The 27,720-nt window shown below is 39.4% G+C and overlaps 2 protein-coding genes across 2 annotated transcripts in view; one reads left to right on the top strand and one right to left on the bottom strand.

Moving 5' to 3' along the window:
* The window catches only part of LOC136863085 (uncharacterized), a 30,808-nt gene extending 10,248 nt beyond the window's left edge, over positions 1-20,560 (top strand). The window contains exons 2-3 of the mRNA XM_067139419.2: positions 237-347; positions 18,582-20,560. Of these exons, the coding sequence (XP_066995520.2) occupies positions 237-347; positions 18,582-19,013 (543 nt within the window). The 3' untranslated portion in view covers positions 19,014-20,560. The remainder of the gene's footprint in view (positions 1-236; positions 348-18,581) is intronic.
* The window catches only part of LOC136863672 (serpin B8), a 161,670-nt gene that overhangs the window by 100,154 nt on the left and 33,796 nt on the right, over positions 1-27,720 (bottom strand). The gene's annotated exons all lie outside the window — the stretch shown is intronic.

Consider the following 27,720-nt stretch of genomic DNA (forward strand, 5'->3'; position numbering starts at 1 on the left):
AATGGTTCTTTCGAGTCAAGCTTCACCTCATGATAAGATGAGAGCTTAGAGCTTCATGGAATCCAAACAATAGGACAGTGAATTTTTATTTAGAAATTCTTGCATGCATTGACCATGTTGGTGGAAGCTAGAGACTAAACATGTTCCGTAATGAAATTATTCCCAGATTTATCAAATATGATTATATTCCTTTGAAACTTCCAATAAAGTTTACAAGGAGTACTTTCCATTTGCAGTTACGGAATCAGGAAGTGTCCAGTTTCGAGAAGGATGGAAAATTTGCTAACCAGGATGTTGTAGAACTCTACCTTACTTCATCACCGCAGGGGAAAAATCATATCATCCAGGTAACAAGCAATGGAAAAAGTATACAGTTGCTCAAAAAAAAAGAATAAGCTGATGGTACTGTATAAATTCTTTGGAAGTACATTTTTCTCAGGAACAATTTAACCTACAGATATATGTTTCTTGTTTATGTTCACTGGGTTTATATCTGTATGGGAGGAGAATTATAGGCCTATATTGGTAATAATTAAAATTAAGTCCAATAAAATGTTAAAATGGAGGAACATTCAATACCATGTGAACATTCTTCTCTTGAGCAACTGTACATTTATAATGCCAAGTTATTTCTTCTTAGAAGCTTATATTTAATATCACAGACAATTATGTGACTTAAAGTTTCTAGAGCTGAGGAATGTTTACATTTTGTTTCAGATTTTATGCTTTTGTTTTGTAATATTGTTGGGATATGAAAAAATTTATTTCCAAAATGTTTCCTCCCATACATACATAAATACATCATCATTATAGACCATTGCGCCTTTCAGCGTTCAGTCTGAAAGCCTCTGTGAATTTACTAAACATCGCCACAATCCTCTACTTGCAACTAGTGCTGAGGCTTCATTTCGTTCTATACCTCTTATCTTTAAATTGTTAGAAACTGAGTCCAACCATCATCGTCTTGTCTCCCTTTACTTCTCTTACCCTCCATAACAGAGACCATTATTCTCCTAGGTAACCTATCCTCCTCCATTCACCTCACATGACCCCACCACCAAAGCTGTTTTATGTGTAGAACTTCATCCATCAAGTTCATCTTAGCCTTTATCTCCTCATTTTGAGTGCCCTCCTGCCATTGTTCCCACTTGTTTGTATGGGCAATCATTCTCGCTACTTTCATGTCTGTTACTTCTAACTTATGAATAAGATATCCTGAGTCCAGCCAGCTTTCACTCCCATAAAGCAAAGTTGGTCCGAAAACAGACCGATGTAAAGATAGTTTTGTCTGGGAGCTGACTTCCTTCTTACAGAATACTGCTGATCACAACTGCGAGCTCACTGCATTAGCTTTACTGCACCTTGATTCAATTTCACTTACTATATTACTACCCTGGGAGAACACACAACCTTAGAACTTGAAATAGGAATGTATCACGCAAAATTTGTCCACTAGGCAGTGTAATGATAATACCCGGTATGCACTTTCCGCTGCTCGATAGTTTTACATGAGACTTATATGGAGTATTCCTACATTTGTGATAACTGAAACAAAACTTTTGCATTACATGCGTGAAAATGGAGTTATCATATTCTGCAAATATTATTAACAAGACGAGAAATGGTATAAGCGCAATGACGATTGCGGATTTGGAAGCATAATTGAAGAAAAGGGGCAGAAAAATATCTGAAAAAAAGCAAGAGTGGATTGAAAAGTAAGGAATAAATGCAGAAACTCCTTCTTTAAGCATTTTTGTTAAGATTGAATTCTTTAAGTACAAATAGCATTTTGAAAACATTCCTAATACGGTATTTTTCTTTTCCTTGCAGGTTAGAGGTGTACATAAGGAATGACATTGGTGTGACAGCAGTGCCTGGGGCTACACCCAGTACGACTGAACTTCTTTTCCATGGAGCGCACGAGTTTCAGGATCTTGTTTTGGACCATAAGAAAAATATAAAGATTTCAGATTTGGAATTTAAAATTATTTCGTGTTCAGGAAGTCTGAAATTGATGGTGCTCCAGTGTCAAATTATAAGTCACTGTGTGATTTCAGGGTAGCGTACCGCACAAGGTGTTATGGCTGTTTTCCTACTTCTATATCTTCTTGCTCTCTGAGTTATTTCCAAGGTACCGGTGCCACACCATGAAAATATCAAAGGTACAGCGTTCTCCTTAAGTCTTCATCTTTCACCTAAAATTATTGAAATAGGTCATATTAACTTTTCAGAATGTAAAGGATTAATATCCTCGGCCTGGTGACTGGATGTTTGTGTCGATCTTAACGTTCCTTTCCTCACATTCAACCCTCTAAACTTCCGCAATTCCAATTACACGCAGGTTCATATCATATGGTGCAAGTAGGGGCAAAAGATCTCTATAGGTCGACGCCCTGAACAAATAGCATTTTGTTAAGAAACCTTTTCAGAATGTCACTACCTTATTAAAAAATTATTTCTTAATTAGTACTAATTAGCTTACCTGTTTCAGTAATGACATAATCTTCAACTGTGAAATGTTTCGAGCAGACCTTGGTATTAGGAGTCACATTTTTATTTCGTAGGTCCTGCCTACGAATCTCATTCAACCACTTTTTACGGAAAGGATTCTGCTTACGAAATTGATGATGTGAATACGGTCAACCTTGATTTTGGGACATTGGGACACAGCAATAGTCAGGCATCACAATTTTGTTGTTGTAACAATATATTAAATCTTTAACTTCATCATTTAACTAGGTAACTTCCATTAAAAACACGTACAAACAAATGACGATTGACGAACGTATACCAGGTACTACTCGTGAGACATCTATCAGTAGTGTTTCAGTACATCCCTATTATCTACCTGTTCCAGCTTTGTATCACCAATCTGATATTCAGTTCTCTTGGATTTTTTACCTACTGACATCAATTTAGTTTTCGAAAGGCTAATTTTCATACCATGCTCATTGCACCTATTTTCAAGTTCCAAGATATTAGCAGGCTTTCGGCACAATCCGCCATTAAGACCAAGTCGTCAGCATAGGCGAGGCTGCTTACTACATTTCCATCTAACTAAATCCCTCTCTGCCCCTTTGTACCTTTCAGTAGATGATCCATGTAAACTACGAACAACAAAGGTGAAACATTTCAGCCTTGTCCAACCTCCCGTAAGAACGTTGAACAAAGAACTCATTCTACCATCATTCTGCGAGCTCACTGCAGCCCAATTGTCAACATAAATGCCTTTGATTGATTTTAATAATCTACACTTAATCCCCTAGTCCCCCAGTATGGTGAACATCTTTTCCCACGGTACACTGTCATATGCTTTCTCTAGATCTACGAAACATAAACATAACTGTCTATTCCTCTCGTAGCATTTTTCAATAACGAGGCACATACTGAAAATCTGATCCTGACGGCCCCTCTGTAGCCTGAAACCACACTGGTTTGCATCTAACTTCCTCTCGACCACTGATTGCACACTCCCTTCCAAGATGCCAGTGAATACTTTGCCTGGTGTACTAATCAATGAGATACCTTGATAGTTGTTGCACTCCTTCCTGTTCCCTGCAGTTACTGCTTTTGTCTAATCTGAAGGTACCTTACCAACACTCCATGCTAATCTTATTACTCTATGAAGCAATTTCTTCCCTGCCTTCCCACTATACTTCACCATTTCAGGTCAAATTTAATCTTTTCCTGGTGCTTTATGACAATGGAGTTTATTTACCATCCTCAAGCGTAATTTCACCAACATCATTTTCCTCCTCCCCATGAGCTCGGTTGTTCGCGACACCACCAGGAAAATTTCCTTTTACAGTACATTGAGAAGATTTTCAAAATACAGTATTCCCTCCACCTGTCTAGTGATTCCCTGGGATCTATTATGAGTTCACCTGAATTACCCAAAACACTGTTCATTTCCTTTTTTCCTCCCTTCCTAAGATTCTTTATTACTGTCCGGAAAGGTTTCCCTGCTGCTTGATCTAGCCTCTCCAGGTCATTAACAAAATCTTCCCACGACTCCTTTTTGGATTCAACAACTATTTGTTACGCTCTGTTTCTTTCATCTACGTCCAGTTCCCTGTCCGCATCAGCCCTTATTTGGAGCCATTTCTGATAAGCCTTCTTTTTACGTTTACAATGCCTTTGCTGGAAGGACCTAGTGTTTACAGTGCACTATGTCTTCTGGTATGGGCTAGAGCAATTTTGTTACTTTCATTGATCTGTCTCCGTCTTATCCTTGGCTTTGACAATATGAGAGTAACTGAGTTATGAGCGATGCTAGTATTGCCATTCCTTGTGCAGCCAGTCCCTGCTATGAATGGTGTGAAAACGTTGCTCATAGGGTCGGTTGGTGCATGCATTTCAGTGGGCTTGGCAGACTGATATGTAATAGGAACTTCTAGCTCGGTGAGGAAAGCAACGGGAAACTATCTCACCCCTCATTTCCCTAGTACGCCTCTTCAGTGATGTCTAGGCCATCTATGACAGCTGATGATAGAACTGTTGAGGATCCAACCAGCCTTAGGGCTGAAGACTGAACATACATTATGTTTACAAGCTGCTCTCACTTCCTCATTCCACCAGGATGTTTGCTTTTTTCCATCTTTACACACAGTTATTCCCAGGCATTCCCTTGATGTTTCTACTACAGCATCCCTGTATGCCACCCATTCTCTATCCTGAACCTGCTTACTGTCCACTGTTTGAAATTTCTCACTAATCATATCCATGTAGTTCTGTCTAATTTCCTGATCCTGGAGATTTTCTACCCTTATTCATTTGCAGACAGATGTCACTTTCTCTATCCTAGACCTAGAGATACTTAGTTCACTACAGATCAGATAGTGATCTGTATCATCGAAAATTCCCTGGAAAACCCATATATTCCTAACAGATTTCCTGAATTCGAAGTCTGTTAAGATATAGATATTATGGATCTGGTACCCCTACTCTCCCATGTGTAGTGGTGAATAGCCTTATGCTTAAAAAATGTATTCATATCTGCTAAACCCATACTAGCACAGAAGTCCAGCTACCGCTTCCCATTCCTATTAGCTTCCATATCTTCCCCACATTTAGAAACCACACTTTTGTGTCCTTCAGTTCTATTTCCAACTCTTGCATTGAAATCACCCATTAGCACTATTCTATCCTGGCTGTTGACGCTGACTAAGATGTCACTCAATGCTTCATGAAACTTGTCAACTTCATTCTCATCTGCACCCCCACACTGAGACAGTTCTCATCCTAGTTCTCCCAACTGCCAAATCTACCCAAATCATTCGCTCATTTACATGCCTAACAGAGACTTTGTTCCGTGCAGTAGTATTCCTGATGAACAGCCCTACGCACACTCTACCCTTCCCTTGTTTACACTCATCAAGGACACTTTATAATCTCCTATCTCTTCCTCATTATCTCACCTTACAAGAATATCATTTACTCCTAGCACATCCAGATACATCCTCTTTGCTGACTCAGCCAGTTCTACTTTTTTTTCTTCCATAAGTCCTATTAATATAGATAGCTCCGCATCAAATTCCATTTCATTCACCAAGTTCTTTCCAAGGAGTCCTTCGCCTGTCAAATGGGAGTGGGACTCCGTTACTCCCATAGGCCTGAGGCTTGCTTAAAATTCTCTGAGCTGGGTAAATTCATGAAGCAGGATGCTACCGTACTTACACATAGTCCAAGTGAGGATCTCTCCTCTAATGGGTTAGGGACCACTGGTATAGTGTATAGTCCTAGCCACCTAAGCACAAGGAGGGCCATGACTCAGAATATGTCCGAGATGCGCACTCCCATTCCGTAGCAACTGGTTTCCTGACACTCAGAACCACTTACTAAGCCACTCAGCTGTTGACCATGGTTCACAAACTAGGACGTGACTACAGTAACTGTCAACCATGTTTCCTCCCGTAACTGGCCAAATCTGAATTAACCACTCTCCTGTTCAGAGATGAAATAGGTTATTTACATCTTCTTTAACTTGGTGAATGAAATGGAATTTGATGCGGAGCTATCAATATTAATGGGACTTATGGAAGAAAAAAAAGTAGAACTGGCTGAGTCAGCAAAGAGGATGTATCTGGATGTGCTAGGAGTAAATGATATTCTTGTAAGGTGAGATAATGAGGAAGAGATAGGAGATTATAAAGTGTCCTTGATGAGTGTAAACAAGGGAAGGGTAGAGTGTGCATAGGGCTGTTCATCAGGAATACTACTGCACGGAACAAAGTCTCTGTTAGGCATGTAAATGAGCGAATGATTTGGGTAGATTTGGCAGTTGGGAGAACTAGGATGAGAACTGTCTCAGTGTGGGGGTGCAGATGAGAATGAAGTTGATCTGTCAACAGATTTACTGACATTGAACCGAACAAACTAAAATGTACTCACATCTGCATTAAAACTGAAACTGTTAAAACACTGTAATTCCTGCATACTCACACTGTTTGGTTTGTTAACAGTATACACCAGAGGTGCTGAGCTGGGCGCCCATTGAGGATAGCCCACTGCAGCCGGATTAATGTGACATACATGCAGGCAGCTTACATAGCAAGCATAGGTCACAGTGAAGTGAGAGATTGTATACATTTTGCAGGAAAGTGGAGCAGTGACGTTCTATTGTGACTACAAATCTCTCTCAATGAAATGTTGATTGGGGTACAGTATTTTAAAAATAGACGCTATAATCGCAAGAAAACTGACCTTTTCAAGATATTACGGTTTGATTTATACTGTACTCGATATGAACAGTCAATTTTATTTTCTTATAGTTGTATATTAAAAAACTGACACATTATAATTTTGTGTTACAGTTTGCAAAGATATGGGGTTTAAGTGAAGCTGCGATTTACAATTCTTTGAATGGGAATGACAGTGTTTCCATTTTTAAAAAGGTAAAATTTATGTTATTCATTAAGCGAAACTTAATATATTTACATAATTCAACAAGTTTTCTGCTTGGTTTTGCACAGTGTTGTAGTGTTATGTGACTTTCTAAGTTCACTGAATTTCTCAAAATAGTATTAAAAACTTGTTAGGTATACGATGATAACGGCAAGGATTTTCATCACGAGTGAGGCCATAGATATTTACTATCCAAGATTAAAGTACAACAACAGTGTAAATGTATCTACCAAATAGATGTACAGTATGTCTTCAAATAAATAACCTAACTGATGTTATTCCTGGTGAACATGATTGGATTGTTGGTGAGTCGTCATATAATTTAAACCCAAGAAACCACAGCATAGAGGCGCGCAGCAGTGAGCTTGCATCCGGGAGATAGTAGGTTCGAATCCCACTATCGGCAGCCCTGAAGATGGTTTTCCGTGGTTTCCCATTTTCACACCAGGAAAGGCCACGGCCGCTTCCTTCCAACTCCTAGGCCTTTCCTATCCCATCGTCGCCATAAGACCTATCTGTGTCGGTGCTACGTAAAGCCCCTAGCAAAAAAAATAAAGAAACCACAAGTCACAGCTTATCCACTTTAATTCCATATTATATTATCAATGTTTCTAAAGCACCTCTCAAAATATAATAATGAAAATTGTGATTCGTTACATACAGTACAAAAATATTTGAGGTTGTAGGCCTAACTCTCTTTGTATCCGGTCAAAACATATAAACTGAAATGAACAAAAACAACTTATTTCTTAGGATATAAATTGAAAATAACATAGATTTCTGTCCTTTCTTTCATTACTTTCTGCCACCATTTCCAACTCAGATATTACCGCAGTGATTGAGAGTGACGGGGAGAACTCCGCTCAATATTCACAACGTGTGATGTAACCACCACGTCACTGTGGCTAAATTGCATACAGCATCTTCATGCTTGTTCATGCTTCGATGATGTAGGCCAAAGAAAGGGCCATCAGTCTGTTCACTGGGCAGTAGACTTTAGATTTTAGATGCAATAGAATTTTCTTATCGCACAGGACTCCAGTATCCTGGCACCATTTCATCCATGCGGCACTGACACTTGTCTTGACATAGGAATACGTACCACAGTCCGAGGTGATGCGTGACCCTAGGTATGTGAATTGGGTCACTTTATTCAGCTGATGCACTTTGGTTACCAGATTCCAGCTACTCACAAGGGAAGGGCACGTACCATGGAATCACGGATCTTACGTAAATTTTGCACACACATTATTAAATGTGCCAAGAATAACATAATGGCCAAAACATTTCCTTCAGAAATTAACTTATGTGACTTGCAGAAAGCGTTAAATTTTACATGTTTGAATTGGTGCACTTGGCTACGCTGGGTTCACTCGTCGAGGGACCGTGCCACTGATCTTTTCTATTCTGTTAGTAATTGCGTAGCATTTTGCAAAAATGATGAGGTGGTTTTAAGAGGAATAATTTCATTCCTGCATTGATTGTGGGTCGGTCTAGAAACCAAGAATAATGGCCGAGAGGATCCGTTGTGCTGACCACGCGACACCTTGTAATCTGCAGGCCTTCGGGCTGAGCAGCGGTCGCTTGGTACGCCATGGCCCTTCGGGGCTGTTGCGCCATGGGTTTGGTTTGTTGTCGATTGTAGATCAATAAACGCAATAAAATAAGATTGTTTTAGTGAAAAGGAAGGTTAATCAGTATAACAAGGGACGTTACACACGAAAGCAAGTTACTCCTTATAGCCTCTGAAAAAGTAATGCTTGTGGTAGAATTGCTGAAAGCACCAAGCGGTAACCGAGCGTGCTACTTCAAACATACAAGCTTTAATGCTTTCTATAGGTCACACGAGTTAATTTCCAAAAGAAGTATTTTGGTCATTTAACGTATGTGCAAAATTTATGTAATCGGCGATTCCCCTCTATGCGCCCTTCCCTTGTCAGTCTTATTCAGCTTTAATTTTATCCCAAATTCTTTGAGATGCATCTTCGACTCTTGTACTTGCTGGTCAAGTCCCTTACATGTCTCATTAGCTAGCATGACTTCGTCAGCATATAATAACATCCACGGATGTCTTGTCTGGATGTCATTTGTGATGGTGTTCAGGCAGAGTATGAAGAGCAATGGGGACAAGGCTGATCTTTGATGGACACCAACATTGATTTGGAAGGTAGTGAACGTTCCTGCTTCACACTGTACTTAAATTGTGGACTTCCTGTACAGAAGTTTCACCCAGTTGACATAGGCTTCAGGTACATTGTGTAGTCTTGTTGCCAGCCAAATGAGATCATGCGATACCCTGTCGAACGCCTTTTCTACAGTAGTCAGTTAAGGCCAAATGAACTTTCTTCTTTTTCTCATCATATCTTTCCGCCAATAGATGAAGTGCATGGATGGCGTCTGTTGTTCCACTGCTTTTAACAGAGCCACACTGCTTAGATAAAACAGTGATGATGTTTCGTAATCCTGCATCGAGAACATGTTTAATGTATTTTCATAGTATGACACAGTTCTATCTACTCGCTGGATATTACAGTGTTATTAGCTGTATGCTAAAGTCAAGAAGACTCATTTTATTTGAAGAGATTTATCTAGCGGTTCCGTTTTTGACAAGTAAAGTTGGCATTTATGTGTAATTATACAAGATGAACTGCTACACTATACCTCATCAAGAGCTATTCTAAATAAGTCTGAAATGATTATTTATTACAAAAGTTAATAGTGAAACAGATGGCCCATTAACTACCCGTACCATTATGAATCAAACCATATTTCAGCAAAACCTTGTGCGTGGTTCAAGTTGTCTGATGCAAGCAGTATCAAGCTCATCTCTGTTATCGAAACATGTTTGACAAGGGATCAGTCCACTTCACTGACTGTAAGTCAACTATGCTGCACTATCTTCCACATAACAGGGGGATTACCATATATAAATATACAATTAGTCTGAAGCCGGTATCATTTACGCACCTACACAACACTGTTCTCCACCTCCAAAATCAACAGAACTAATTCTTTTCTGGTGTTGCAGTTTCCTTTTTGACTAATATACCAAACAGAATCCATAAGCCAAATCAATTATTGAATCGCCTCCAACACTTCCCACAATTTGGTGATTTCATTCTTAGATCGGTTTCTGAAATTTTATTCAAAGGGGGCATAACTTCTTTTATTGAGGTATTAGCTGCAGTTGTCATACAGCCTCGTCATATGCTCTTATGGATTCCCTACTGTTATCTTCTTCATTCCCAAGAATTACTTCAGGATCATGGGCATAGTATAGGCCTAACCCAAGATATTCTCTTGCTGTCCCATTCGCATGAATAGCATCATTGTTTTTAATTCGTGGTGAATCCTTAAGTGCTGTGTGGTCATCATCATAGCTACTGTAATATTTAGATATAAAAATGTGTTTTGATCTCCTCCTCATTTGTAGTTGATATTTGTACCTCAATCAAGATTACAGTGTTGAAGTGATCTCATTATATGGTAATGCTGTATGAACGTTACTGTTATCAGAGGGCTAATATCTCAGTTTTCATAAACGAAAATTATCTTGACTTTAAAAAAGCTGCACCAATTAGATATGCTTCAAGACTAGATAAATCAAGAGCAATTTAGGAATCAGCTGGTTAATTTTGATACAACTTATCCTAAGATACTTTACAACTCACTTGTTTGTTGAACTGAATAGTTCATTGCAATTAGGTCTGATCTTCTGGAAATACAGATATATATATATATATATATATATATTCTGGGTGTAATAAAATTCAATACTCAAACTTCCAGGGTCTATGTAAGAGGCCAAAACATATGTTTTATTAAATAACTGTAGGCCAGAAATTGATAATTGAGGTTCTTCCTGACATGATTGAAAATGAAATTATTTTCAGTTTTATCAACTTTTACAAAACTTCAAAAGTGTGGCCTCATGCTTGCAATACAAACTGTACACTGACACTTCATTGCCTGTCATACATGTTCAGAGATTCCAGGTGACCAGCTCCTCCTCTGATTCAGTTAGAGTCTCTTACAAGTGCTTCCACACAACAAAATCAAGTAGGGTGAGGTCAGAAGAACAAGCACACCATGCAATGGTTGCACCGCAACCAATCAGTTGGTTACTGAATTTTCACTTCCTTGAGTGTTCCTTTCAGTACAGGTCCACCTGTCCCTCTAAACATCATCGATTGTCAATGCCTGACTTATGGTTGTTTAGAGTAATAAATCATATGCATGTTTGTCTCTTCTATCATCCCCAAAAGTTGGAGTATTGAGTTTTGTTACTCACAGTTTAACAGCTGATAACAAAATGGATGAAGATGTTGTTAAGGTTTATTTATGCATCAGACACTGCACTATTTATGTTGAAGTAAAAAAAAAAAATAAAGATCATTGAGATGCCTTCACCAAGATTCGGCCTAGTACCTGCTTGGTGGATCTTTTCTGACAGACTTTCTGCATGTACAGACCTTTGCAGTGAAGAACATGGAATGTTTCAAGTCCTCTTATATTGATTTCAGATGGTTTGAGTAACGTATTAGTCCGGTTCCTTGGTTAAATGGTCAGCGGGAGACGTTGGATAACAGTCGCCTCACCATGTGTGAATTTTGCAACCTCATATTTTGTAGCATTGGCAATGTTCTCTTGTGTCCCAAACCTTTGGTTTATAGGAACCTGGGTTTGATCCTGGCTGGGTCCAGGGTTTTAGCTGCATCTAGTTAATTTCTGTGGCATTGAGACTGGATATTCATGTTCATCTTATGAGGGAATGTTATCAAGTCAGATGGCAAACTTTGATTTTGTTTCTACATATTCATAAAGGTATTTTTAAGGTGAAATAGGTAGTGGTGATCTAATTTTTTTCTAGTCCCTTTCGGACTCCAAGTTTGCGGTGTGCACTCTGAATAGCACAATACATGCCAGTACACATCAGCACTCACAGCCAGAAGCTGTCTTGCCTCGCCTTCCCTCTCCACACGTTCCGCTCTCCATTGTCCCACACCACACTGTTGTTTACAGGATGGTGAATCCTATTCTCTACAGTAAAGATCTTCACGACGGATGTCTACTCCACATGCAGGCGAGTGCACTGGATTCGTCGCTTTTTGTCTACAGTGTTAATATTCAGCAAGCTACAGAGTTTCCTGATAAGGAACACATCATGAACACACAAATAGAAACAATGTTTGATGTAATTTTGGAGGAAAAGTGCAAGCTTTTTCGGAAGGAATAAGTCGTGTTTGTTGACTCAGAAGATGAAGATGATGTTGGGGAGGGAACACCATCACTGATAAAATATAAACATGTAGATGAGTTTAATGAAGATAACTTATCATGTGATGGCTGAGGACAACCTTTTAAATCGGTGGAAAATCATGATTCTGAAACATTGTTGGACCTGTATCAAAAATAAAGGAACGAGAACCTACGTATGCTGTACAGAAGTTTAAAAAACTTGAAGAGAAATTTATGGAGTCATCAACCACATTGAACACAATGGAAAAATTAGAAAAAGTTCAGTTATTCATATCAGAAAATTGGAGTGTTGGATTGGTGAGGATAGAGTTTTTTTTTTAACAACTTGCTTTACGTCGTGCCACCACAGATAGGTCTTACAGTGACAAAGAAATAGGAAAGGGTTAGGAGTGGAAAAGAAGTGGCCATGGCCTTAATTAAGGTACAGCCCCTGCATTTGGCTGGTGTGAAAATGGGGAACCACAGAAAATCATCTTCAGGGCAGCCGACAGTGGGGTTCGAACCACTATCTTCCGAATGCAAGCTGATAGCTTCAGCCACTTGCACCGTAGAGATTTGTTTTGTCCCAAACACTCTCAAGAGTGACTCCTACTTGACAAATCTTAGACAACATTTGAAAATTTGGTTCCGTAAAGTAACCAAACTAGTCAGTAACCCTTTTAAAAAATATATGAAGAAATATGATAAAAAGTGGCTAAAAATTGTGTTAAATTCATTAATGAATTGCAAGAAGAGAAAGAGATCCCAGATGTAAACATCTGGAATTCAAACCAGTCCTGATTCAAATATGAAATGGCAACACAGAAAAGTTATGACTTTTGTGGTGTGAAAGATGTTCTTGGTACGCTTGATTGCCAAAATAGTTTTATGCACTCCTACACAGTGTAATATCAGATTTATAAAGCCGGAGAAATGGGACCTTTGTTCTGAATCGTTTTCCAGTAAATTAATGAAAGTTTGAACCTAGGTTAGAAGAAAATATCAACACATACATGGATGCCTTCAAACATGTCATCATTGTTTTTCATCTTCTGGTAAGACATCGGAAGCGCACATAATGTGATGGGTTCTAAAACATTTTCCATCCGCAATTAAAGGAGGATGGAAGGAACTTTCTTCTCTTGTATTCATTCAGTGGCTAGAACAAAAATGCACAACTTGAATCTCTGATGAACAAATGCAGTATATGCAAACTGAAGACATATTGAAAGGAACTATTACCGAGCTCAATAGCTGCAGTCACTTAAGTGCGGCCAGTATCCAGCATTCGGGAGATAGTGGGTTCGAACCCCACTGTCGGCAGCTCTCAGGATGGTTTCCCATGGATTCCCATTTTCACACCAGGAAAATGCTGGGGCTGTACCTTAATTAAGGCGACGGCTGCTTCCTTCCCACTCCTAGCCCTTTCCCATCCCATCGTTGCCATAAGACCTATCTGTGCAGGTGCAACGTAAAGCAACTTGTAAAAAAGAAAGGAACTATGTACTATATATTTGCCAGTTGTGTGATTTTGGGCTCTTCTAACAACTAAAATGTTTAGTCCGTCAAATAGAAAATGTGTTTTACCGAGCTTGATAGCTGCAGTCGCTTAAGTGCGGCCAGTATCCAGTATTCGGGAGATCGTGGGTTTGAGCCCCACTGTCGGCAGCCCTGAAAATGGTTTTCTGTGGTTTCCCATTTTCACACTAGGCAAATGCTGGGGATGTACCTTAATTAAGGCCACGGTCGCTTCCTTCCCACTCCTAGCCCCTTCCTGCCTCATCGTCGCCATAAGACCTATCTGTGTCGGCGCGATGCAAAGCAAATAACAAAAAAAAAGAAAATGTTTGCCGAGTAAGGAATTTACGTGGCCAGTCAAAATTAAAACCCCGAAACAGACCGACCTTGCATTATAACTAGTCAAGCCAACTGTCTTATACCTATGCTGAAACATGTTTGGAAATTGGTTAATTATTTGATTACTGACAATATACCACAATAAGATACTGTCTTGCAATTAATTTTCAGGATTTGACTGATAAAAGGTGTGCTGGAGATGACTGTACCAATTTCTCGTTTATAAGGTGTACACATTGTTCTTTTGTGTTTTATTATTCACAATTAGTGCTAGGCTTTCACTATCATGGCACAAACGATTAACTAATGCCAGACTATGTTAGAATAAATAAATTTCTTGAACAATTTGTATGTAATGGTAATGATGATATTTGATTCTGTATTATTTGTATGTTAAGTAGTGTTTTGTTAAAACCATTATTTATTGTTTATTCATTCTCTGTAAATAAAATATTCCAAATTACATCAGACAATCTGAACTCACCATCCCACATACACAAATGTAGGCAGCTGTATGTGGTGGGGGACAGATGAGAACGGAAAGTGCAGAGAGGGAAGGCGAAGGAAGATACAGTCGAACCTGCCCTAACGGACACCCTTATTCAGCGGACACCTCCCTATACGGACAATTTTCCTCGGAACTGATTTTATTTTACATAAGACAAGTGTTAAATTGGCCTCATTTAAGGGGACACCTTGAACTACGGACAGCGGACAGCGCCACTTGTCCCGTCCACTTGACTTAAGCGGACACTTTACACGTTGCAGGACAATTTATTACGCCAGACTACATGTCATTCTTTCTTTTTAAACCATTCTTCAGTCATAAGGAAATCTCTTGAATGTTTGTACTATTTCGAGTGCGAGGGGAGAAAGTGTACATCGGAATGCAGTTCTACCTAGTGGTGTATAGGCCTGTTCCAAGAATTCTAATTGCCCTGAAATGCTGCCAGAGACTGTTGACTCACAAGTTACCTGGGGATTTTCGTCCCTTCTATTCATAACTCGGATTTTCGCTGATAAGGTCGAGCTCAGGTAGTCAACTTGAGAAGGAAAAGACAGTATAGGCGCTAATTAGTGAGACAGAAATACCGTAGCATTTCAGTTGTCTGTTAAACATGAGTAACAAGGGACGATCGTGTTTAGGTCTTGAGGCAAGAAGAAATGTGATTATAGAATGTGACAAGGGACTTTCAGTAAGAAAGCTTGCAGAAAAATTAAACTGCGGGAAAACTCAAATAAAGACTATTGTGAAGAATAGAACTGAAATTTTAAAGGAGTGGGAGGAAAATAGGAATCGAGGAGTGAAAAGAAAGCGGGAGTCAGTTTTCTCAGACGTGAATGTTGTGGTATATGAATGGTTCAAGTGTGCTCGAGTGAAGAAACTGTGTGTGAGTGGACCAATGTTACAAGGAAAAGCTCGAGAAATCGCAAATAATCTGAAAGTTGAGAATTTTGTAGCTAGCAATGGTTGGTTAGATTGTTTAAGGTGGATGTTCTTTGCCGTTAAAATGTTCGATTATTTTTACAAACTTGTTTTAGCGGACACCTCTCGTAACGGACATTTTTCCTTGGAACCGACGGTGTGCAGAAGGGAGGTTCGACTGTAGCAGTTGGCTGTGAGCTCTGACTTGTACTGGCATGTAGGGCCTACTGTACAATTTAGGGTGTGCACTGCTAACTTTGAACTCCCAGACCCCTTAAAAAAAAGGACTATCAAAAAATTAGAACCCCCTGTTTCAGCTTAACAAAACCTTTAACAATATGTAAAAATAATATCAGATTTCGCTGCGTTAGTACACGTCTCTCCATGTACACACAACATTTCACACTACCAACCACCACAGAAACCTGCAATAGTGAATACATCCCTCTGCATAGGGCCGTCAAACTGAGTATAATCCATACATTGTGCTGACTTTAGTTAGGAAAAGGCCAAGATGAAGGTTGGTGTGATGTATTAGTTGATATTGTTGCAAACTTTATCGTAGAAACTCCTGAACCAATAAATTATAAAGATAGAAGACCTAGTGCATGAAGGGAAACTGTCCATTACACTGCCTTCAAACCATTGATGCCATTTCTGGGATAGATAATGAAAGATTTGTTGCAGTTATCACAGATAATGCCAACTGTAGCTGTTTGTAAATATGTCACATGTGAATCAGATCTGAACTTGTTATTTCCATATAATCTCATATGATTCAAATTGATTTTTCTCATTGATTTTTTGTTCATTGAAGGTATTTATTGCTGCTGTCTTACCAGTTTGCTTTTGCAGATATTTTATCTGTCCTAATGAGGCCAAATCTTGATCTTACAAGACATATTCCATTTAATACAGTTCACAAAAATGTGGTGGTAAGACCAGCACAACAGACTATGATAAAAATTGTCAAATTTGGGGGGTTTAAGCTATTACTATTTGTCATTCTCAACAATAATTGGGCTGCAGATTTTTTAAAAATTGATTGTACATCACACCGACACAGATAGATCTTATGGGGACAATGGGATAGGAAAGTGCTAGGAGTGGAAAGCAGCTGTGGCCTTAATTAAGGTACATTTGCCTGATGGGAAAATGGGAAACCACAGAAAGCCATCTTCAGGACTGCCGACAGTGGGTTTCGAACCCACTATCTCCCAAATGCAAGCTGCAGTGTAGTGATCATGCACACCTTATATTTGGTACATTATAATATTATATATGAGGGTTGGGGCAAAAGTCATGGCAACTATTTCTTTTTTGCCTGCACGAATGCAGGGTGTACCAAACAAATAGAATTATACAGATGATGGAAGTGTGGAGCATAAAGTGTCGTGGAATGTATAGGTAATGCCAAGTATGCTTACCAGGTGTAGGATATAAAGCGAGGAAACTGAATCCTTGTGCTACATAATGTTTATTGTCAGAGAGTATAGTAACCTTCACAGTAAACCTGCAAGGTAGTCCCCTAGATTGTCCACAGCACATTGCCAATGATGCGGGAGATGTCAGATACCAGTTGCCTCATCATGTGTGAATACAGTCTCATATTTCACAGCGTTGGCCATGTCCTCTCCTGTCCCAAACCGTCTCTCATGCAATGGTTCTTTCATTTTGGGGATGAGGTCAGAATTGCACAGATTCGCACTCCCAGCGCCGAAGTTGCCTCCATATAGCTTCTGCTGCATGCGGTCTAACATTGTCATGGAGAAGGATCACATTACTTCAGCTTGTAACTCAAGTATTGTTCTTATGCTGGGTAATTACTGCACAGGACATATCGGTCCGGACACTAACAGGTCTCTGGCGGGCTGAGTGGCTGAGACGGGTGAGGTGCTCGCCTTCTGACCCCAATTTGGCTCAGTCTGGTGGTATTTGAAGATGCTCAGATACGTCAGCCTCGTGTTGGTAGATTTACTGTCATATAAAAGAACTCCTGTGGGACAATATTCTGGCACATCGGCATCTCTGAAAACCTTAAAGAAAAAAGTAGTTAGTGGGATGTATAGCAAATAACATTATTATTACTAACAGGTTTTCTGGATGACATTATTTCAGCTTGTAACTCAAGTAGTGTCCGTACACTGGGCAATTACTGCACGATGCATCAGTCTGGACATTAACAGGTCTTCTGGACAGTTTCATGTCCATGCTGAAATGCTGCTGCCAATCTCACGCCGTTCAGTATGGAAGGGCATTCTTTCCCATAGCTTCCACAAGCTCTCTATGACATTCTTTTTGCATTGCAACCTTGACGAATGGTCAGTTTGATGTATGCATACTGTTCTTGCCTTATCATGTCCATTGTGCACAGATCTTTGCACATTACTGCAGTCCCGTCACCCTGTGTGTGGTACCTTTCCAATGCATTGCCATCTTGTGCTGTGTCTATTTACTATGAGTGTCATGCTTTCCAGGACATATAACCATTGTACAGTAGCACCATGAAAATCTGAGGGAGAAAAAAATAGTTGCCATGGCTTATGCACCAACCCGTGTACATTTCTCATACACCAACATCGTGATGCAAATCATCAGTTATATGATTCATAATATAATATTGATAAGGTTCATTTATGTAGCCATTTGCTATTTCAGTTTTTGTTTCTGATGGTGGTAGTTGTCATAACTTTACACCCGTGGAACATTTAATCCATTACATTTTGCTTTCGTCTTGTTGAGTAAATGTTTTCTGTTATAATTACTTTTTATAGCATATCTGGCAAGAAGACGTTTTCCACTCTGCTCTCCAAATGGTTGTCACATAACGAGTAAGCAGTAGGGAACAGAAACCCTTAGTTCCAAGATTTGGTGAGCGGCGTTAACACTGCTTGGATGCTGCTCTGTTGCATATGAATTGTATTTGAAATATTGGCCATGGTTAGCATACTTTTGCAGATAAGGCAGGCATTTGTTACTCTTCCTGGAGCTATAAAAGTGTCTTGAAGATCATTCATCCTCAACCCTTCCACTAAACTGTTTTAAACTTTAGGCAGGAAGCATTTCTCTACTTTCCAAACCCACCTGTACACACTGACGGCACTTATTTTGTAACTCACTCAGAAAATAATTGTTATTTTATTTTATTTCATTTCAGGCAAGCAAGAAAGATACAGTTACCCAAAATCATGTGCACGAATCCGATGATGATATCGACGAATCTTCAATCCCACAACCGTTTGCCAGCGTGAATCTTATCGAACATTGTGAACCTGTCAAACCTGAGCCTCCAGCAAAATCGTCCAGCACAGAAGAATCTGACTCATGTATCAGGACTTTAAAGAGGAAGCGGAAAGAAAGCAGAAGGAAGCATTACGAATTACCAAGCTCTTCTTCGCTCAGCACAGATATGACTAGACTGGAAAATATGTTTAATGCTGTATATGGTAGTGATGAAAATGAATTTGATTTGTTTGGTAGAAGCCTAGCTACCCAACTAAAGCGTATGAAATTTGCTGATGCTTTGAGGCTCCAATTGAAAATTCAAACACTTGTAACAGAAGAGCGTTTAAAACATCTTCCTAGTTGATGATAACTTGCAAGTTATTGGTTGTTGTGGGTTGCACAAATCTGAGAGTATTCAGTATTGGCTCAAGACAGAGACCTTTATTGAGTGATCAATAATTTTTTTAAGGGCATCGTATAACATGTGATTGGGCTTTCAGTTTTATGAAAGGAAAACTATCTTTTCGACTGCGGCAATGTTTCGTGTAAATATACATGGTGGTACCCCAGAGCTTTTCACATCGTTATTTTGTGACTAGATGAAGACAGTGATAAGCGGGTTTTACTTTGGTGAATAACAATAAGGAGTGCATAAAAGTATGTATCTCATGATTTAATAAGCACCGAGGTAGCGATAAAAAGTTGCTTTTTTAAGTTGAGCAATACCATTTCTGTCACAAGCATAGTTCATCGTAGTTAGCCACATTCCGAGATACAGTAATTTCCCCAGTCAGATGAGTAGCACTGGTGAAAAGGAGTATTGAAGTATGCACGTTTTCAAATGCAGTGTTATCGGAAGACAGGGAAATGGGCTATGTGTGACTCATACCTCATATTAATGTCAATGGGAAATTAAATATACAACGTTTGTGATGCATCACCCTCACGATGTCTTCAGCTTTGAAAATGGTGGCACCACATTTGAAAATGTGCACACTTCAATGCTCCTCTTCGCCAGTACTACATGTTTGACTATGGGTGCCAGGCTGAGTGACTCAGACAGTCGAGGGTTGAAGCGCTGACCTTCTGACCCCAACTTGGCAGGTTTGATCTTGACTCAGTCCGGAGGTATTTTAAGGTGCTCAAATATGTCAGCCTCGTGTCAGTAGATTTTGCTGGCTCATAAAAGAACTCCTGCGGGACTAAATTCTGGCACCTTGGCATCTCCAAAAACCATAAAAAGTAGCTAGTGGGACGTAAAACAAATAACATTATTATTATTATTATTATTATTATTATTATTATTATTATTATTATTAAATAATTGTATCACTGAATGTGTCTACCTACAATCAACTATGTAGGCAACAGAAATGGGTGGAGCTCCATTAAAAAATAACCAACTTAGTACCAAGCCACGGCAAGGCCTTACCCGGGGATTAGGGGTGTTCAAACCCTGCCCCCACGAAATGAACTTGTCAAATTTGAACAGCACATACAGGTATTCAAATATTCAACCCATGAAATTAAAACTATTAGGAAATTAAGAATTTGGAAAATAATACAATTGAATTTAACCTATAAAACTGTGCACTCCTTAAGTGTTTCTCTATGAATATAGTTAATAAATTTACTGAAAAAAAATAATTGAAAATTTTGTTTTTGGTGAGATTTGTTTGTTTTTAATTGTTCTAATAGATTTGCAAAATCATTCAATTACAATATTTACACTCCAGACCAAGTTATACTATCTGAAATGTTTTGCTTGAGCCTTTCATCAGTGTCATACAAAAACAAAGAAAACATAAAGTACGTTGAAATAATGTTATAAATGTAACTTAGTATCACCCATGAAATATTTGAATGGTTATGAACCTAGAAACTCATGATATACTGTATTTTGTCTTCAGTTTTTGACACATTTGTTATCAGTCCATGTGGATTATGTTTCATATATACTTAACCACTCAAGCCGGGAGCACGTGAGTGTCGCATGCTTGCTAGTCTTATCTATAAGTGGATGCACATGACTGTCACACTGAGTGCATTCCTCATTCCAAAACAGTCTAGCTCTGCCATCTTATGACATTTCTTTGTACTACTACGTGACACATCAAAACTTGAGACTCGGTTCTTTCCCCTCGTGAGGTTTTTTTTTTTTTTTTTTTTTTGGCCTAGAACTGTAACCTTGTGATGAAATACATATTCGTTACACATAGCCGACTGCTGTTGTTTTGAGTGACAGGTCTGAGTAAGTCATTTAATCTTATGTTTGAACAAATTGTAGAATATTTAGATGAACTGGGTGATTGTAATATTACAGTATTTTTATAGCGGTAGTGAATTTGACAGTGATAATATATAATTTTGTGTGGCCATTTCTAGCTGGGTGCAGTCCTTATAAGGACTACATCTACATCTGCCATGTGTAGATAACTGCGTGTTATTGTGGTGGAGGGTAGTGTTATGTGTGGTGTGTGAGTTGCAGGGGGTGTTGGAGACAGCATTAACACCCAGTTCCCGAGCCAAGGGAATTAACCATTTAAGGTTGAAATCTCCGACCCTGTTGGGAATCAAACCCAGGACCCTCTGGACCAAAGGCCAGCACGCTGACCATTTAGCCATGGAGCTGGACATTTGACAGTGATGAAAGCAATGAAAAGTTTTTGCCAGAAAGTAGCTGTAAAAACAACGACGAAGGTGTAAACAGTGGCGACAATAGTGATGATGAAAATAGAAGTGGCTTGCCGGTGAAGCATCAATGTACACAGGAAGACTGGAAATGGGATAAAGTGGATGATACACCCCACAAAAAACTGCATATACTGGAAAATGTGGAGTTGTAAACCAGGTACAGTGTGTTTCAGAATCATTTAAACTGTTTTTCGGTAATGAGATATTGCTTACAATTACAGGCAAGACAAACGGCCCAGAGTTCGTGACTGGAAAAACGTGGATTGTGATGAACTGTATATTTATTTTGATTACAGATGCTCATGTGAATTATTCAGAAGCCTTCCATAAAATCATATTTTGGTAAAAATCCTATTTTTGACAAGCCTTTATTTTACAATGTAATGACACAGGACAGATTTGAACAGATAAATAATATTTTACATTTTGTTGATAATGAACCACTTGAAAACTATTAAGACAACACAAATTTGTTTAAATTCAATCATCACCCACCTAAAAATGAATAATACTCTTCACTCTGTAACATGAATGAAAATATTTGCTTTGATGAATCATTAACTTTATGGAAGGGCAGACTTGGTATCAAAAGATATATCCCTCTAAAGCAGGCTGTTCCAGCTGAGCTGCTCACCAGTGAGTAGCGGCGTACTTGCCACCTTGCATGAGTAAACCTGCAACATGAATACAGCTCTGCTTCTGGGGTAAACTGTCTTCACAGCATGGTGGATACTGGCGGAGATCGGAGACCTGTGACGGAGAATACTGCTGATGTGGTTGCATCGTTGTGGAGGTGGGAATGTAGGAGATATTCATAAGACAAGTTCAAGGTACAGAATACAATATGTTTATTGAGTATCAGAAGGTACACGGTTCACTGCGGACACAAGTGCTGATACATCAGGAGTTAGTGCATTTGCTGACATGATGCGCAGAGCATTCGTCAATGTTGGATCTCCGAGTAATGGTCTGTCTTTGCATTTTATTCGGTCCATGGCCGAGAGAAGTTGCTCGCAACAGTATGTGGATCCAAACATACACATGAGCTGTCCTGCGTTTTTTGTAGCCTGGTGCAGTGAACGATACCATCGTGACAGGTCCAGAGTGTTGTAATATCTGTCTTTTAGTAGGGTAGAATTCTGTAAGTCTATTATTTCCACCCAGTCTAGAAAGCCCAGAATAACAGCCAAGAGGATTCATCATGATGAACACACGACACGTCATAATCTGTGGGTATTTGGGCGAAGCAACGGTCGCTTGGTAGGCCACGGCCCAACGGGGCTGTTGTGCCATGGGTTTTTATTTTTTAAATTATTATTTCCAACTGCACTGATGGTGGGTAGTCATCAGGGGTAACTGAGAAAGGAGTGCTGAATAATCGCATTTCTTTTTCAAAAACATTGAGCTCTTGGTATCTCATTTCAAAAGGCTGGAGAAGCCTCATGATCTTCTTTAGATACTTGTCCAAAGATGTCTCAGGAGGCATTTTCATAGAGGCAAGATGAGTAAAAATCATTTAATCTCTATTTTGAATCTGCCGCTCAAATAAATCGGGCTTTTCTGTGAACGCTGTGAATTTATCATACGTATCTACAATTAATAGATATTTCCCTTGGAATGACATATTCAGGTGGTTTAGGGTCATTGTTATATCTGTAAGAAATGTCAAGTCTGCTACCCATGTTGGATCAGACAGACATTGCTCTGCCTGTCCTTTCATTTCTAGGAAAAGAGCGAATTTCTTAGTGAATGGCAAAAGACACGTCAAGAATTTTCCCCAACTTAGGAAGCGAACAGTGCTGTGGTAGGTTATATCACCGTAAGCCGTTTCAAGATCTATTAAAAACCTTTTGAACTGATTGTGAATAACACCGTGACACCGGATAAAATTTACACACATCACTACAACTTTCATAACAGATTCAAGTTCCACTGTTGCAGCACAAAGTGCCTCTTGATGAATAAAATAGTGAATAGTCACCATGTCCTAGGTAACAGGCCTCCCCGGCTTGATATGACAGAATATTACGTTATGTAGTGATGGGAAACAATACAACATCAAGACTGGCATGGACTTGTGCTGTGACCTTTGCCCAGTGACGTATTTTCTACCACTTTGCCCCCAATCTCACCCCAACCGTGCTCCGAGCAACATTGCTGCGTACGCGCAATTTGTGGATTTGGAACAGCCTGCTCTAAAGGCTGCCAAATTTGGTTTGAGTCCTATGAGGTCTGTGAATCATCCATGGAGTACTTGTGGCAATTCATTATATACACAGGTGTCACAACAAATATATAAAATGATACAGCGTCCACTGAAGCACAGAATATAACAAAATTAGTACTGCAGTAAAAATGCTAGAACCTCTCTTTGGTATTGGACACACCCTCTGGATGAACTATTATTGTATTTCTCCAGATCTGTGTCTTGCATTGCAGAGGAATTGTGTCAACATAGCTGATACCCTTAGGCCTTACAGGAAAGGCGTTCCAAACGGAATACCATCAAACAACACAAATCAAAGAAAGGTGAACTTGTAGCTTATCATTCACAGGGTTCTGAAATGGCTTGACAATGAACAGGTTTCTTTCATTTCCACATTTCATGATATCTCGGTGAAAACTTCAGAGAAAAGCGGCAAGGAAATAGAGAAACCCACATGTGGGATGTCGATCTCAAAGATTAGTAACTGCAGCTCGGCCTCATAGAGGGGAAGCAGTGCAAAAACTTTTCAGACAATTATTGAACACAGCAATTCACAATTCCCTCATCATCCACATTGGATCCCAGAATATGAAAAAGATCAGTCACCTTGAATACAAAAATCAGTTAGTACAGGAACTCGTGAAATCCATGGAAAAACTGCAGTTTTCCATAAACCTGGTAGACCTTCCAAAACACCTCCTCCACAGAGACTTACAGCTCAACATTTCATTCAAAAGCTTCCTCCCACTGAGAAGAAAGCTAAACCTCACAAAAGGTTACAAAAAGTGCATGAATAAACTAGAAAACTGAAGGAAACTCCATTCTGGTGCAAGGAATGTAGCGTTAGGCTCTGTGTAGATGGGTTTCAAAATTTATCATACTGAAACCAACATTTAGGTGAGTAAAATTTTTTAAAAACATTTTTCTAAGAAGTGTCCATTGGGGTTATGTATCTCCTCATAATTTGGGTTATTGCTGTGCAAATGTTGTTGAGATTTAAATGTTTATTTGTAGTACTATAACATAGCTGCTGCTTGGATATTTAAATTACCACCAGTAGGCTCGGGCATGGGAAATTTGAATTCGACTTCACTGAAACGTATGACTCAGTAGATCATAATAGAATAACTTAAACTCTTAGGTAGTTTGGAGTCTACGAGAAAACTCTACAAATAATTCACTAAGGTTAGATCTTCGAGATGAAAACAGGACTCCTTCGAGAAAACACAATATACAAACTTGAACATATCAGATCCAGTTCAAGAAATGACCACCCATTATGGGATTGTTTACAGGACCGAGAAATTCAAGTCCTTGGGCAAAATTTAAACCCTAAACGTCGACGACCATCGAGGAAAGGGATAGACAAATGGAGATGGCATTTCAGTCTCTGCCATAAGATGTAATAATCAAGATCCACCTCCTATCAGATCAAATATATGTGCTACCCTAAACGCTTATACGCAGCAGGAACCTTAGTCAGAATAAGAATTTCGGAGATAGAGGAAAAAAGAAAGAAAATTATGAAGGAAAATCCGAAGGCCAGAGAACGTTCCTGATGATGGTTTCACATTCCATCTGAAGTCAAACAAAAAGATGTAGAAATATGAACAGTTCGAGGGGATATCAGTCACCATGAGAAAGTCAAGATTGATGTTTCATGGGCATATCAAAAGAATGGGACCAATAGGCTGGTGAATAATATTCTCATCCTTGACCACCTTCTTGTTGCTCTTCAGTAACTTTGTTTTGATTAGCAACTTTATGATGAAGATCTTTTAAGAATACGATCGTCCCTTGCTAAATCCCACTGGTATTCACCTATCTGTTTGTCGAGTCGAGATGCCCCTCTATTCTCCATTGTAGTGCTTTGGAGAATATCTTGTAAGCAACAGGAAGCAGGGAGATTCCTCCGTAATTATTGACACTAGTTATGTCACCATGTTATCCAAAGGCTTTCTCCATTCATCCGGTAGTACTTCTGTTTCCCAGATCTGCTGCAGAAGCTTTTCCAGTTGCCTCACCACTCCGTCCCGAGCATGTTTAAGAAGTTTTTCCGTAATGGAGTCTTTCTTGTTTTCATAATAGGATAACTTAAACTCTTAGGTAGTTTGGAGTCTACGAGAAAACTCTACCAATAATTCACTAAGGTGAGATCTTCGAGATGAAAACAGAACTCCTTCGAGAAAACACAATATACGAACTTGAACATATCAGATCCAGTTCAAGAAATGACCACCCATTATGAGAATATTGAATATTTCTTTAATTTCCTCCTGGTTTGGTGAAGAAGAGTCAGGAAGTCTTTGCTCACGGCGGTAGAACGCCAGTTTGTCGCAAGGAGGGTCACAATTTAGAAGCATTTGAAAGTATTTGACCAGTTGTTCGCTGTTTCCTTTGTTGCTCATGATGCATTTCCTTTCTTCATCTTTAAAGCGTATGTTGCCAAGTGAGTACTCTCTGATGTTACTTCTGAATATCAGGTAAAGGTCCCTTGTGGTATTCATCCGGAAGTCCCTACTCTCTTTTATTCAGCTGCTTTGTTTTTCAGATCTCCGTGAGCTTCGTTTATCACGCAGCATGGGTTGAGATTTAGAGTAGTTTTAGGCTTTTTTCATTTGATCCAAAACCTCAAACTACAAAAGAGTACCTAGTCTTCGGTTTTATATTTTTAATAATGGTATAGATCTCATTTGAACATCAGAGTAGGGCTTGTAGGTTTAATGTAAAAGAGAGATGTAATGTTTTGAATCCGGACATTAAGGTGAAGTGGATATTATAGGACATTGATTGATCTCCGTTTGACGTTCTTGATGATCTCGGCAGTCTTCGTTCTTTGGATCCTAAATTCTTCAAAATCCTTCTTCCAGCCATTTCGTCCTATCCGCAAGAGTCCAGAGTTTCAAGCTCTCTACGGCATTTCCCCACTATTTCTCAGTTAAATTTTGATTCTTCAATTTTATACATGGCAATCTTGGGGGCACGGTCTCTGTAATACTTTTCGGATCCTTATGGGATAATGGTCAGAGTCGAATTTGGCTTCTCTTTGTACGTCGGTGTTCATTATCTCCATGGAGTTGGCCATCGTAACGTGATCTATTTGGAATTCCCTCAATTTGGGGTCAGGTGAGCGTCACGATTTGGTTTGCTCAGGATCTTTATTGAAACGTGTTCGCATTAAGTTTCATAGCGAATCATTCACATACGTCTATTAGTCTTTCATCGTTCTGATTCGTTGTCTTATGCCTTGGGTTTAACCTATTATCTTTCTTTATTTCATTTCTCTCTCTGCTTGGGCATGATAATTACTGAATAATAATAATAACATTATTGGTTATACGTGTGGCAAATCTAGATAACCCGGGCCTCCGGGGGGTGGCAGCTAATCACACTTACCACTACACCACAGAGGCGGACTTAACTCTAATTCTCATGCAGCAAACAAGACAAACCAATGCCTGCTACATTATAGGAATAAACATTGGTACCTTTAAACATCAAATTGCCGGGCTGAGTAGCTCGGACGGACGGTAGAGCGCTGACCTTCTGAGCCCAACTTGGCAGGTTCCATCGGTCGAAAAATTTCGTCGGTTAACGTCCCTCGAATTGGTATCAAAGATATACAGTACAAAGGCCATGCATAATCCCAGACCGAAATATTACACCACCACCTCCAAATGCACGCACCTCTTGAACACGCTGGTACCTTCCACCGCGTCCTTTTCAACTCCACACCCTTTGTCGTCATGTACCTGGCCTAAGTGATATCCGTTTCATCTGCAAACATGATGTTACGTCATTCATCAAGCCTCAATTAAGATTTTGGATGGCCCATCTTCTCCTCTCAACACGATGCGATTCTTTAGTGGAGCACGTCGAATCGATCGAAATGACCTTAATTGGGCACTAGACAGCCGATTGTGTACAGTTTGTGCAGATTCACGGAACCCGGTTGCACTCTGTACCGGGCGGTACACCTCCATGCTGCTTATTTAAAATTTGCGCCAGTTGAAACTCCTCTGCTGGAGGAAGTCTGAACTTTATCTACGGTATTAATTTTCTACTTTCTCAGAAGATGTCACTACGTGGAAAATTTGGAGTTTTTGAACTGTGTCATTTTCGACGTATTTTTGTTTTGCTTGTAGTAAGAAGTGTGAACTTTCTCTTCTAG

Source organism: Anabrus simplex, chromosome 2 (assembly GCF_040414725.1).
Source record: "Anabrus simplex isolate iqAnaSimp1 chromosome 2, ASM4041472v1, whole genome shotgun sequence".
Classification (NCBI taxonomy): domain Eukaryota; kingdom Metazoa; phylum Arthropoda; class Insecta; order Orthoptera; family Tettigoniidae; genus Anabrus; species Anabrus simplex.